This window comes from Bos grunniens, chromosome 16 (genome assembly GCF_055505025.1).
Source record: "Bos grunniens cultivar Pamir isolate PY7600 chromosome 16, Bosgru_T2T1.0, whole genome shotgun sequence".
Lineage (NCBI taxonomy): Eukaryota > Metazoa > Chordata > Mammalia > Artiodactyla > Bovidae > Bos > Bos grunniens.
Window position 1 is genome coordinate 18,963,436 of NC_141180.1, and position 14,782 is coordinate 18,978,217.

Sequence of the window (14,782 nt, forward strand, 5' to 3'; positions counted from 1 at the left end):
GCATCTCCACCCTCTCCTCCCATCACCACACACTGTCCCCCTGGTCCCCCAGATCCAACTGTCTCTGCAGCCAAAGCAGCTTTACTGGAATGCAAACGTGATGGTGCTACCCAGCTGCTTGAAATCCTTTGGTGGCTCCTAGCTATTACAGGAGGCTTCCAAATTGTCCATCAGTCCTGGAGGCCTCCATGACTGCCTCCACTGGGCCGTCTGGCCCAACTCCTGAGAATACTGCTTCTGTTCAGTTTCTGCCCGGGGATGCTCACCCCTGCCTCCCTCAGCTGCCCAGTAAATATCTATGTTTCTCCTTCAAGCTCCAACTTAGAAGCCACCTCCTCCAAGCCTCCCCTTCCTTTCCAGATGGAGTTACAGTAGACTTCCAATCCTACACACACGTCTCTCCACACCACAGTCCACAGAACTGTACTGACCCATCTGCTGGTCTTTCTCCCTGGAGACTGTGACACCGCTGTTCCCCCAGGGAGACTCGGGTTATGTTCCCTAATACGCCATCAGTAGGCTCTCAGCGAAGACGTACTAACTGACTAAAATCATGAAAGCGGTGCCTGACAACGGGAAAAGCTCCCACACGGACCAGCAGGGAGGAGTGAGAGCTGGCATTTTGGCTGGATCCCATCTCTTCTCCTGCCGCAGCCCATACCGGCCGGCCTGGCCCGGGCCCCACTCACCGGCTGCACAGGGCAAGGGTGGGTACGATGTCATGGCTGGCACGGACAGGCCGGGTCCTGGCCTTCATGCGGGCTCTCTGCAGCAGATGCTTGGCTTCTTCATGCCTGGGGCTCAGCACGGGCTGCAGCTTGGGACCGAAGGGCCTGCAGGGGGGTGTGTGGGCCAGAGCGGGTGGGGGTAGGGATTAGAAGAAAATAACACGGATTAGGAGGGCTTTAACAGTGTCGAGCTTGGCTGTGCCAGAAACAGCCCCGCATGGAAGCCTTCCTTGGCCAGCTCCCACACGGGAGGGCACCAGCCTGGGGCCTGGGGCCGGGGGCCTGCTGACTCTGGAAGGAACCGGCCCACCCCGGACAGCTGCTCAGAGACCGGAGGCAGAGACCCCAGGAGGATCTAGAAAAGGGTAGGGGAGTCTCCAGATTACTTCATTGTTCTTCCCTGGGCAGAGAGCAGGAGTTATCTGGGAGGAGGGGAAGGAAAGGGCCCAGGGCTGCTGGGCTGGGACTGTGCCCAGCCAGATGGTCTCTACACGCATCGCCTCCCTCTCTCCTCCTGTCTCTCGGCACCCACACACACCCACTCAAGCTCACAGCACACCGTCCTAAGCTCTCACCGCAGACACAAGGCATCGGGGCCCTGCCCATCACTGCTCTGCTCCTCTGAGAGAATGACATTTTTATAAGTCCTGGTGATTTCTGGCCTCAGTTCCAATCCTAACCCAACAGACATCAGGTCAGGGCCGAGAGGAACTAAGCTGGACCCACACCAAGTTAGCAAATGGCTCACTCCTCATCATAACGAGGGGCTGCTTCCAGCAGCTCTCACCACCTCCCAGTTGTGCTGCCTCCCCAGCCAGTCCAGAGCTGCCGAAAATGACAGCAGCCTTTTTTCAAAGCCATCTCCCAGTGACACAGCGGCAGGTCGCAGGGATAACAGCCGCCCCACAGCCTCCCGCTGACCAGAGGGCCCTCTCCGCAGCCAGGCGGGCCTGGGGGCGGGTGCGCTCTCTGCCTGACAGATGAGGGTGTTCCTGAGCAGAGAGGAACATGTGACGTGTCACTCAAGGTCGAACACCAAGTGAAGCGGAGCAGACAACAGCCAGCTCCACTGTCTCCAGCATCCTTGCCGCATCCTCCGGCCCCTCCCCGCCCCGGGGTCCCAGAGCAGGCTGAGCCGGCATGTGGCTGAAGCCAGACTCACTCTCTGATGCGATATCTGCACTCCCCACAGCTGCCCTTGTCCTTCCTCGCTGTCACATACGCTGGGCTGTCCCCACCAGGGAGGGTCTGCAGGAGGAGGACTTGGGCGGCTAGAGGCTCAGGCTGGCCTGCATCTCAGTCTGCAGACAGCCAAATCCCGGGCTTCCCCAGCCCATATGTCACCTGGAGAAAGGGGCCTCGTCTTGACAGGGGATGGTACCAAGTCGTTTCCTAGGTGACGGATGATAGAGATGTGAGTGGAAAATGGCCCAACCCTGAGGCCTCCTTGGGACAACCTTGGACGAGCACTGGGCAGTCTATGATTTTTTTTTTCTTTCTTTTTATTTTCCCATTATTTGCACCTAATCCTGCTTTGGGGCCAAGATTAAAACTGAGAACTGCCAGAATAAAGGCACCATCTGTGCCTACGGACCCTGGCAGGGCCCAGGCACAGTTCTGGAACCAGGAGGGCTTCCAGGAGAGAATGAAGAGTGAGCTCTCAAGGCCCGCTGCCCTGTGAGGCGAGGCAGCCCTCTGCACAGCTTCCCGAGCAGGCAGGGCCTCCAACGCACTGCTGAGAGCAGCTGTGCTCCCTGGGGCTCCAGCTCCGCCAGCAGAGATAATGAGGTTACCAGCCCGGAGAGACGCCTCTGCAGCCACGGGCCTCTGGCTGCCAGCCCGCGCGCTCAGAGCCTTCCGGTGACAGCTGTGGCCGCCCGGCTGTCGGAGGGCATTTGTCACAAGACCTGGTGGGCAGGCAGGAGGGCTCCAGGCAGCTGGCCAGATGCTGTCAGGAACAGCCTCGCCCCAGGTTTCGAAGCCATTTTCCAGCTTTGCTGTTTTTTTCTTTCTGCTCCCTCTACTTGGAGCTGTTATTTTTTTTTTTTCCTTTTCATCAGCTGCCCTGCTTTGGTTTCTGGCAGACAAAGCTGGTTTCTCCACTGATTAGAAAAGCAGGGTTTTTTGGAGGTGCCTGGAGGCATCCATGCAGGAACAAACTGAGCAGGGAGGAGAGAGGCAGCCACCTTCACCAACCGCGGCCAAAGTCAGGAGGGCAGCCGGCTCTTGGTCATGGTGTGCTCTGGAGTGGGCAGGCCTGACAGCCCTGTGGCTGGAAAGGGGTCTTTCTCCCCAGTGGCAGGGAGCAAGCAGGTGCAGCCCCGTGAACCTGTCCTATTCTCACACCCACTTCGCCGCCCCCCAACTTCGCTGCATTGTCCTGGTCCACCCGAGGCCACCGACCTCGCCAGGCAGACAGGTTCAGACTCCGCTATCTGAGGCGGACCCTCCACTTATGTGACGACAGCCCTGGAGCCAACTCCTTCCCATTGTGACTACAGCCCAAGGTCCCCGCTCCCACGGTCCCTCTGCAGATTGCCTGGCAGGGCTGGGGCAGTCCCTGTGTGGCTCGGCAAAGACTTTCCACCTGAGCACAGAGAGCTGTTGTCACTGCCGTGAGAGCTCGCACACCTAGGGCTTGTGAGCTCAGTGGGTGGGACACAGGGTCAAAGAGGCTGAGTGCTTCCCCCGGGCCTCAGTTTCCCCATCTGTAAATAGCTGGAGTTGTACAGAGAGAGAATCCACGTTGCTATCTCATGAACCTACGTCTTAGGCCAGAAAGTCTGCAGTACCACAAGGCCGGGTGGGGAAACTTGAGGTCCTCTCCTAGGGGGCTCACAGATGCGTGGCCCCCAAGAAGCAGCAACACCTAAAAGAGCTAATTGTGGGGGACAACGGGAGATCCACGTGAGTACCCTGGCCCTTCCAACCACAGCGTCCTAAGCTGACCCCAGGACAAAGAGCAGCGGGAAAGCCCCTCCCACTCTGGTCTCTCCATCTAAGCCCCGCTTCCTGGTAGAGAGGCCAGCTGAGCCCTGCCTGCAGCTCCCCTCCCAGCCAGGCATAGCCAGCTCAAGATCTCCAGTCAGGACAACCACCATTTCCCCCCAGTCAGAGAGGTCAGGGAGACAGAGCAGCCTCCTTCAGCAGCCATCATAATCCTGGATTAAAATAATAAGCTCCAGCCAGTCTGGCTTTAACCCTTTTATCCTAAGAACAGGAATTAGGGAAACAATTTGGGATGGAAAGGGATCTGACATTTCCCAGAGTCCAGGATGCAGCAAGGAGAAGGAACATCTACTGTGACCAAAACACACCTTCACCTTTCTGCCTAGCAACTGTGCCATTTTTGCACATTAGAGAGCTTTCAGATAGCCACGAATAGAGTGCCCTTACTGTCACACTGTGCGCAGCCCCCCGAGTGAGGGCAGCAGTGGGCTCGGAACCTATTCTGGACCGTGTATTCCATGTGGGCAGGGGCCTGTGGGCTCACTGTTATAGACGCCTGCTTCCCAGGGCCGCAGGACATGGACAGAACAAACCCTACAGTGAAGGTTAGAAGTGTGTTTCCGGGACAGCCTGTCCAACTCTGAGACCCCACGGACCGCAGCACACCAGGCTTCCCTGTCCCGCACTATTTCCCAGAGGCTGCCCAAATTCATGTCCACTGGGACAGGCTGCCCAGCTTCTCATCCTGGGCTGCCACTTACTAGCTGTGTCACCCTGGTAGGTTACTTAGGGGTTAAAGTTCGGCTTCCTCTTCTCCTAAAAAAGGGCTCAGTTGTTAAGTGAGACCGATCCCCTCAGAAGAGCTGAGCACAGAGCCAGGAACTTGATGAGATTCAATCAATATCAGCATGTATTATCATCACTGCTTTTATTATTTGCACAATTATTTTGTTAAGTTCCTCTCACCCTCTTGCTGAGCTTAAGATGGAATCCCTGAACGTGAACTAAAAGCACCTGCCAAAGAGATCCCCTGTCAACTTGGGGATGTCACACAAAGGCATGTTCAGAAGTGAGAGACTATTTTGAAGCTAGAGAGGGCTTGGTGGGTTTTGTTCTAGACCTTTGGAGCCCTGCACAGGGCTCCACAGAAAAGGCAATTTCCATTGAACAGGGAGCTGGAGGAGGCTATCTGGTAGCAGAAGGAAGCTGCTATCCAGAAAACAAATGGGCACTTCTCTCGAAATAGAAGGAGGAGCGGCATCCTTAAGAATGGCACATATCCAGAGAAAACTATAATTTGAAAAGATAACGTGCACCCCTATGTTCATTGCAACACTATTTACAACAGCCAAGACAGGGAAGCAAACTAAACACCCATCAACAGAGGAACAGAAAGAGAAGATGAAGTACATATATACAGTGGAATACTACTCAGCCGTAAAAAAGAATGAGATCATGCCATCTGCAGCAACAAGGACGGACCTAGAGATTATCACACTAAGTGAGGTAAGTCGGAAAGAAAAAACAAATACCCTATAACGTAACTTACACGTGAAGTCTAAAACGAGACACAGATGAACCTACCTACAGAAGAGAAACAGAGTTACAGACACACGGAACAGACGTGTGGGTGTAAAGGAGCAGGGGGCGGGGGAGGGAGGGACTGGGAGTTTGGGATCAGCAGATGCAAACAACTGTATACAGAAAGGATAAACAACAAGGTCCTACTGTGTAGCAAAGGGACCTGCATTCCGTGTCCTATGAGAAACTATAATGGAAGAGAAAATGAAAAAGAATATACGTGTACGTATAACAATCACTCTGCTGTACACAAGAAGGTAACACAACACCGTCAATCAACTACACGGCAACAAAATAAAACAAACAAAAACGGATGGCTGCGTGGGATACACCGCATTGAACACCTTTGAAAAGATGTGTGTGGGGGCGTGCAGAGCTTCCCCAGGTCGTCGACTCCTTAGGGAGAGCAAAGTGGTTCTGTCCTTGCCTTCTTGAAGAAGGAAAAGGAGAACAAATTCCTGTGGGCTGTCCCCTTGGTCAGCACTGCATGGGTGGAGGCAGGTGACCAAGACACCCCCAGGTAGGGGGACAGTGGCCTATTCCCCTCTGAAGACCATGGAGGAAGGCTTCCTCTTGAATTTCAGCCCAGCTCCTCACAGATGAATGATCTTGAGCAAATTAACTTTCCTGAGCCCCTCTATTCATAAAGATTGGGACCACAATGAGATTTTCACGTGTGGGGTGTATGAGTGTGACAATGACATGGAGGAAAGTTGCAGGTGACACTCGCTGTGAGGGAGGGCTTGAAGGGATAGCATCCTTCCTTCTCCACGGGGTACTCAGAACCCTAGATGCTTCAGGAGTGTGTGTGTAGTTGGGAACACTGGTGAGCGGCTAAATGTAATTTTCTTCTTTTTAGTTTTAGTCTTTGCAGGTTTGAGAGTGGCAAGGGGTTTCCTCGAGTTCTCCTTCGTGTCTGTATATCTGAGTCAGCGGGAAGGATGGGGAATGACAGGGGGTAAGTACGCAGGACAGGTAGGGGCTCAGCTAGTCTTCATTACACCTTGAACCTGGGGGTGCCCTCAGGTATGCCTGCAGCCCTGCGACTCCTGGGAGGAGCAGGAGCTGCTTCTCTCACCCTCTCGCCCAGGACTCCCTCCTGCCACCCCACACCCTCCCTGGTAGGAGGACCCCGTCTCCTGGCAGTGCTGGGATGCTGCCATGCCCGTGGCCTCGTACCCGGTAGCCTGGTAAGGGGGTCTGCAGGTCATTCTGGCTCCCCAGCCAGGTTCTGGACTTTCTGGTTCCCTAGACTCAGGGGGTCATGAGGAATCCTGGAGGTGAGCATGAGACCCTTAGGAGTCACAGGGCTGCAGGTATATCAGAGGAGACACCTAGGAAAGGGTGTAACCAAGACTAGCTGAGCCCCTGACCATCCTGCATACACCCGGCCATTCCCCATCCTGCCCACCGACTCAGGTGTGGGTGTGTTAGTCGCTCAGTCGTGTCTGACTTTGTGTGACCTCCATGGACTCCTCTGTCCATGGGATTCTCCAGGCAAGAATGCTGGAGTGGGTAGCCATTCCCTTCTCCAGGCAAACTTCCTGCTCCAGGAATTGAGCCCGGGTCTCCCACATTGCAGGCAGATTCTTTATCATCTGAGCCGCCAGGGAAGCCCACTGGCTCTGATACACAGACACAAAGAAAAACTGGAGGAAAGCCCTTGCCACTCCCAATCTTGTCAAGAGGAGAGAGAGAGAAAATGTCTCTCCAGTTCCTCCTACCTTCAGTTCAGTTCAGTTCAGTCGCTCAGTTGTGTCCGACTCTTTTCAACCTCATGAATCGCAGCACGCCAGGCCTCCCTGTCCATCACCAATTCCCGGAGTTCACCCAGACTCACGTCCATCGAGTCAGTGATGCCATCCAGCCATCTCATCCTCTGTCGTCCCCTTCTCCTCCTGCCCCCAATCCCTCCCAGCATCAGAGTCTGACCTGGGGAGTTCCTCTTTCAGTATCCTATCATTTTGCCTTTTCATACTGTTCATGGGGTTCTCAAGGCAAGAAAACTGAAGTGGTTTGCCATTCCCTTCTCCAAAATCTAAATTCCCAGGCTCTCCAAAATGGCCTCAGCCCACACTCCCACCCTGTGTCCTGATAGTACCTTCCATGCAATCCCCTGCATACCTCTCCCATGCGTGTCTGCAGGTCTTACCCATCTGGAATGTCCTCTACTGGCTCCAGTCAGATCCGATCAAGCCCACAGGGGCGTCCACCCCAGGTGAGCCCTCAGTTACAGTCATACACGCATGCTTCTGGCAAACACATTCTGAGTGCCGGTACCGTGCTGACACTTGGCAGGTCCCGGGTCCCAGAGAGAACAGCATGGTCCTCGCCCCTCAAGGAGCTCCAGAGGGAAGATCCACCAGCAACAGCCAAAGTTGGTGTAGGCAGAGTGGGCAGTGAGGGCAAAGTGGGAATTCCTTCTGAAATTACACACAGTGTAATGCTAGGTAATAAATTAAGTTTTAAAAGCCCAAGGTTTTCTCACAGTTGTGGGCCTGACCACTCGAGCCACAGCCCAGGCCTCTGAAATTCTTGAGGGTTCCCTGTCTGCCCCTCCTGTAAACTGGAGCCTGCAGACAGCTTCGGGGCAGGGAGTTTTGGCTGCTAGCTGTCTGCGTGGAGGCCTGAAAACCGGAACCAGACAACGTCTGCGCCTTCTTTTCTTGTGATGAAGTATACACGCTGAGACTGGGCTCCCTCCTCTGAGCCTCTATTTCTGCATCTAGAAATGGGCATAACTCTGCCACAGGGATGGGGGAAATCAACAACTCAGGAAGTCCTCTGTGCTTTCATCATCATCACAGCACAAATTAAACGACCCCAGAGACCCTCTCCCCTCCATTGACCCCACAGCGGAGCAGGGGTTAAAGCCCCTGCAGACACGTGTCAGGGTCTGCCCCTCCGCCCCCCAAAGATGGCACACACGGAAGGCCCTGATTTGAAGCAGAGCAAGCCTGGGCCCCACAGCACCGCCTTCCCAACTAGCTTGCCAAGGCAGGCCCCGGGCCTCAGGGGGCCTCCCTGGTGCCTGCAGCGGCCCGAGGCTGAGTGCTTTTTTGGAAAGAATCGACTCCCTTCCGGTGCAGGGCCTGGGGTGAGGATCGCACTGACTGCAGCTGCTCCTCTGGTTTTATACACTTTTTGCACAAGCAGGGTTCAGCTGGGGTCCTAAGGCAATGTATAATCCTGCTGTGCCCTCCCAAGGCCTCAAGACAGTGGACAGACCGAGCGGGTCCTGGCCGTTTTACAGACAGCAGGGGCGCAACACCACAGGCTTCTAAGAATGGATGGGGGCAGAGCCCCCGAGCAGAGCACCCTTCGACTCCCTCCTCTGACGAGTCCAGTGCTCACACATGGCTGTGAGCGAGGTCACGGCTGACAGTACTGACCCCACTGGGCTTCCCTGAAGTGCTTTTGTTGAGTTGTTCAGTCACTCAGTCGTGTCTGATTCTTTGTGACCCCATGGGCTGAAGCATGCCAGACTTCTCTGTCCTGCATCAACTCCCAGAATTAGATCAAATTCATGTCCATTGAGTCAAGTGATGCCATCCAACCATCTCGTCCTCTGTCGTCCTGAAGTGCTTACCCCTCCCCTTGTCTTCTCTCCACAAATCAAAACCCCATTTCCCAAATCATGTCAACGGCGACTTAGGAGAGAAACAAGCTTAGCCCGTGGAGCCTGCCACCTACCTTTCTTGGTCTATACTTGAGAATACCAGGCTGGGGGAGGGGGCCAAGGGCCCCCAGATCCCTAACCCAAGGCATGACCTGTGGGGACAGCTTGTAGCAGTGCAGCATAATGGTTAGAGAACAGCCCTTGGTGTTTTTGACTGTGAACCCTGACTCTAACACTTAATAGCTTTATCACCAGGCAAGTCACTTAGCCTCTGCCCAAGAGGGTCTCTGTCAGTGAAATGGAAACAGTCAATACGTTGTTATTAGGACACTGTCAGGATGCGGCACAGCACAAGGGCTGGAGCTGAGTGTCAGCATGGTCTTCTGGAAGGAAGGACCTCCAGGTGGTTCCTGTCCTCTGGGGTGGAGTCTCCTTTCGTCCCTCAGTAGAAGGGACAACCAATTGGCCCTGGGACATTTCTGGTGTTTCCTCAGCATCTCGGGGGTCTCGCCTCCACAGGTGACTCTCCTTGTGACCACCTGCAATGAGCTGGGCCGACCCCGCCAGTCAGACAGGGTCTGCTGTCTTGGGCTCTGCTGCTTCACCATCATTGTGGGGCTTCCTGTCTTACCATCATGCAGAACAGTAACAACCGAGGACATAAATACTTGCTGGGTTAACCTGGTCATTACTGACCAGACTAATGATCAGTCGTCAACCTGGTGATTATTTGGTTCTAACACTGAACTGCACTGACGCTAAACTTGACTGGGTGTGAAACCAGACCTTTTATGCCTCAAACGCTGAGATTTAAGGGGCTCACTGCCAGAACACGTCCTGACTGATGTCCCGGCCCTTTCAGGATGACCATCATGACGGCTGCCATGGTCTCAGAGTCTACGCTGTCCAGGGTCCTCAGCCCCTCCATGTAGACCCTGTGGCCAGGGGTACAGGGCTGAGGGAAGTGTGCCTTACTTCAAAAGTCTCTCAGGAAGCTCAGACATAGAGAAGAAGCAGCAACAAAACCATCCTGCTTAGGGGAGAGACGGAATTGCAGGGTCTCAGGGATGCTTTAGTATCTGCCCGGAAGACTCAGGAATAGAGCCAAATGAGAAAGCCTGTCCCAAGGGGTCTCTGGACATGGATGAACTTTCTCCATGAAGTAGGCGTCCTTTCTGGCCCTTCAGCCTGGGTGTCTACTCAGCAGGGTGTAGATCACCAATAAAGGTCCATGGGGCACTGTGAACAACCTTCTAAACAAGCCAGGGGACAGTTTTCCCCAGGCCAACTCTGTGCCTGGATATATGCTGGGCACCCTCCTCATTCCACACATATACACACATGAGATCATCATACAATATACATATGCACACACCTACACAGCCTACACCTAGACACAGATACCTCGGGTGTGCGTTTAGTTGCTAAGTTGTGTCTGACACTTTGCGACCCCCTGGACTGTAGCTCACCAGGCTCCTCTGTCCATGGGATTCTCCAGGCAAGAATACAGGAATGGGTTGCCATTTCCTTCTCCAGGGGATCTTCCCGACCCAGGGATCGAACCCACATCTCCTGCATTGTAGGCGGAATCTTTACCGCTGAGCCACTGTAAACTGCAGACCCTAACCCACTGCAAACGGTCTGGTAGGTGAAACAATAGTTCAGAAATTCCTACCCTGAGCATTCTACACAAACGCCATCTCCTTGCAGGACTGGGGGAAAGCCCCTCCCGACCCCCCATGGTTGAGGTTCTTGTCCTTTAAGATGGTATTTTAATTACCTAGTATCCAACATGCAAGTCAGGAGCTTCGGCTTCTTTCAATAGTGACCTCTGGGCAAGCCCCCGTGGACATCTTGCAGTTGAGCCTTCCTCCCACCCAGGGAAGACAGAGTGCGAGCAGCGGGGAGCAGGAAGACATGTAGCTGCAGAAGAGGAGGCCCCGGCTCCTCTAGGCACAACTTGTGTCTGCCCAGGCAGGTTGTCTCCTTTATGGCTCCCCAGGAAGGACAAAGGGGCAGGGCAGGGGACAGGATGTCACGAGGACCAGTCACACGCCTCCACACTGTGGCTGGGCTAGGTGTGGATGTGAGGGGAGGCTGAACATGGCGGCCAGGGAGGCGGGAAGAGACCCCCGGAAGAAGGGGGGGCAGCTACGATTCCAAGTCGTAAATAATGAGGGATGAAGGAGCCAGACAGCCCCCTCTCCACCAGGCTCTCAGCCCAAGTCAGTGAGAAGGCCAGTGGCCAAGCAGAGGTTGAATCTCCTGAACCGGGGCAGCCCTCACTGTGTGAAAACGGAACTGGGGGTCCACATATTCTGGAGGGGAGGTCAAGCCAAGTGGAACTTAGCAGGCAGGGAATCTGCAGAAGTAACATTGCTGCCCTCTACCCTCAGCAGAAACCACGAGACCCACAGGAGGGTGACGTCACTGCACAGAAAGGGGAAATGTGGCTGCTCCCAAGTCCTGAGACTTCGCTCAGCTTCACGTGCCAGGCGTGCAGTGGATATGGAAGATGAGGCCAAGCCCTGGGCAGCCACCGATGGATCCACAGATGGCCCCCCTGCCCTCCCAAAAGATACTCCTCTGGCCTACCTGGTCATGACACAGCCCCATGGCCACTCACCCCCACCCCAGGTGCCCAGCTTTCCTCAGACATCAATGGAGGGGCTGCAGCAAAGTCCGGGAGGCTGGGGGAGATGAAGACCTTTACACCAGTCAGCACACCCCTTGACTGGGAAAGGAACTGTCGGAGTAAAAGCCTTGCATTCACATGCTTTCCCAAAGGATTTTCACATCCATTGAGTAAACTCTGGGAGTTGGTGATGGACAGGGGGGGCCTGGCGTGCTGCAGTCCACAGGGTCCCAAAGAGTTGGACACGACTGAGCGACTGAACTGAACTGATCTTGTGTTCAGTCCCACAACAGTCCGAAAGGTACATGACACAAGTTACTACTTGGCTCACTTGAAGGATAAAGCGACAGAGGCCGGGGCAGGGAAATGAGCCCCACGTCGCAGAGCAGGTGGTTTGCAGTGCTCCTTGCACCAGGCTCTGTACCCCGCAGTTTTGCACAGGGAGCAGGGGCCCCACCTGGGCATCAGGGGGTGAGGGGTGCCTCCTAGGAGGCCTCCGGGAGGAGACCTGCCTGCAGGTGCAGCTGTTTGTCCCCTCCCCTCTCCGCATCTCCTACTCTCCTGCCGCAGAGGAAATGAAGGGACAGGGACAACTGTCCAGGAGAGACGCAGAGAAGATGTGTGCCCTGAGCGCTTACCTGCTCTGGTCCGAGTCCTGAAGGGAGATGCCCGAGTCCCAGTCCACGTCGCCGGCTAGTCGCTCTAGGACCCAGAGCAGAAGCAGAGATTAGGGCAGAGCCAGGACCTGGGCTCTCAGCTGCTGCTTAATGAGCACAAGCTCGGAGGAGAAAGTTTTCTCCAGCAGCCATTTACTCCCCCAGATAATTCCGACCCCCCCCCCAGGTGGAGGCTCAGCCTGTCACAGTGACTGCTGGTGGGCACTGTCGTGAGCTGAGGGCCCACGGGGGTCTTCTCAAGCGCTGGGTGTGGGAGGAAGGAAGGGCAAGAGCCGTGGCTAAGGCCTGAACATTTGCAGCAGTGCGACCACCTGAGCTCAGCCCGCCGGCCTGGAGGCTGGGTCTCTCTGTGGGGAGGGGCTCCTACCCAAGGACAATGAAGTCCACCGAGGGCTGAGGACGTGTCATCGTCAAAAAGCCACTGTTGAAAGAACCACAGGGAACAAACTGTGGAGGCTTCCCTGTGGTCTGGGACAGGGGTCTCCAACCTCTGGGATCTAATGCCTGATGATCAGAGGTGGAGCTGATATGGTAATAATAGAAATAAAGTGCTCAATAAACGTCACCCTTGAATCATCCTGAAACCATCCCCATCATCCCACCAGTCTGTGGAAAAATTGTCTTCCATGCAACCAGCCTCTGGTGCCAAAAGCTGGGGACTGCTGTTCTGGGGGGTTTGGGGGAGCCTTTAGCAGATGGGGCTGGCTGTGAGGTGATGCAGAATCTGTGTCAAAGCCCAGACTAAGAGACAACCTAGGAATCTGGTGATAAACAGCTGTGCTCTCCCACTTTCCCTCCCCTCCCCTCCGAGGTAACCCCCATCTCCTTTTCCCTCTCCTGGACTCCCCCCCTGCCCCCAACCCCCAGACCCAGAGAGTGGGCCTTACCTGGCACAGCTCTATCCCAGCATGAAGTCCAGCCTGGGACTCCCACCTTGGAGGGGCCCTGCCCCCCAACACTTAGCATCTCCTGCAGCAGAAGGCGGTTCCTCTCCACGCGGTCAGACAGGGACAAGGTGCTGCCCCCAGTGCCCAGGGCCCCCAGGTCCCTGGTTCTCCAGAGCTCCCCCAGGAGAGCCGGCCTGGGGACGAAGTTTTCCTCTGAGGTCGGAGACAAGCTGTCCGGGTCTCCCCGGGTGCCGAGACCATCCTGCTGGGGGTGTGACCTTCCTTTCCGCAGGGTGAGCACGTGGGTGGTTTTGTTACAAGGACGAGAGCCCCCCGGCCGGCTGGGAGTGACCCTGTGGATGGGGCCCTCTTGCAGAGAGCTGGGCCCGGCCGGCAGAGCTCTGTCATGCTCAGGCTGTGTTTGAACAGCCTCTGGAGGCCACGGGCTCCTCCTGTTCCAGCACTCGAGTCCGGGAGCAGGCAACCCGGGAGGCCCGGGGTCCCCGTTCCTGGCGGGCTCCTCCTCGGTGACACTGCGGTCCAGCCGCCTGTCGTTTGGCTTCTGCGTGTGATGGACCACCACAGCCTCGGGTGGGGAAGGCCCCTCTGACGGAGGCTTGGACCCACCCACCTTGACTCGTCTGCACTTGGGTTTCTTGAGGGGCAGCCGCTGGTGGGAAGTGAGGCTGGGGCCTGCCCCCTGTCTGCCCGCTGTCATCCTCTCCTTCAAGGCCCTCACCTTGGACTCCAGCACGGAGGGCCCCTGGAGCTGTATCCCCGGTGCCCCGGGAGGCTGGGTGGCCTTCGGGCTGGGTGTTCCGTCTTCTCGAGGGCAGGGCCAGGGTCTTGGGAGGTGTCCGTTCTCCGGCTGTGGCTCGGGGTCACTTCTCTCCACAGCTGAGGTCACCTCCATGGAGCTGGCCGTTCTGCTCCCTATTTGGGGTTCTCTGGAGGAGAAAACAGACAGAGCTCCTTAGACCCACTACCTGGCCAGCTCCCACGACCTCCTGGGTCTCCATAGTGCCTTGGTATAGAGCCCTGTCTGGAGGAAACTTGGGGTCAGATCAGGGGGTGCCCCTAGACAATGTGAAAGCAGCTTGGGGAGCACGAGCCTTTGGATGGTACGAATAAGTCATTACTGAGTTTTTTCTTCCAAGTCGGAGTAGTAGTCTTATTTTTCTATCCCCATTTTACAGGTGGGGACAGTGAAGCGTCAAGCAACAGCTAATCTTCTGCCTAGTGTGGACCAGAGGGGAAATGGGGGCTGCATTCCCAGTCCCTGGCTTCGTGTTTTGCTGACAGGTGTCAGGCCTCAGGGGAGGATGGCAATTTCTGTTCATGCCCACAAGCTCTTCCCTTTCCAAAGGGAACCAATGCAGAGGATGGGCTTCAGGAAGATACCACCCTGGATCTGACCCGCTGGTGGAAGGTGTCCCCCTCCCTGTGCCGAAACCTCAGGCGTGAGCAGAGCTGTGCCCACAGGGCAGCCAGGATCAGGCACCAAGGCCTTTCAGCCTCTGCTCGGTGCTGGGCAGGCCTGAAGGTACTTTCAGACGCTCTCTCTCAAATTCTCACACCATTCTGCCTGAACAGTTATGACCCTCATTTTTACAGACATTTTACAGAGAGACAGAGGCACAGAGCCATTAGGAGACACCAAAGCTGAGGGAGGCCTGGCTAGGAACTCAAAGCTTCTCCTCCCAAGG

At 55.7% G+C, this 14,782-nt stretch overlaps 1 protein-coding gene across 10 annotated transcripts in view; it reads right to left on the reverse strand.

Moving 5' to 3' along the window:
- KIAA1614 (KIAA1614 ortholog) overlaps window positions 1–14,782 on the reverse strand; it is a 44,324-nt gene that overhangs the window by 26,749 nt on the left and 2,793 nt on the right. For 8 of the 10 annotated variants that reach the window (XR_015143178.1, XR_015143179.1, XM_086343515.1 and 5 more), the window contains exons 2-4: window positions 13,077–14,023; window positions 12,151–12,214; window positions 690–833 (exon numbers count right to left, since the gene is read on the reverse strand). Coding sequence is in view for 8 of the 10 variants with exons in the window: in XM_086343513.1 (XP_086199639.1) it covers window positions 690–833; window positions 12,151–12,214; window positions 13,077–14,023 (1,155 nt within the window). In the remaining 2 variants the exon portion in view is untranslated. Of the gene's footprint in view, window positions 1–689; window positions 834–1,303; window positions 7,496–12,150; window positions 12,215–13,076; window positions 14,024–14,782 lie in introns of those variants that run through there. The other 2 variants (XM_086343516.1, XM_086343520.1) reach the window with 2 other exon arrangements.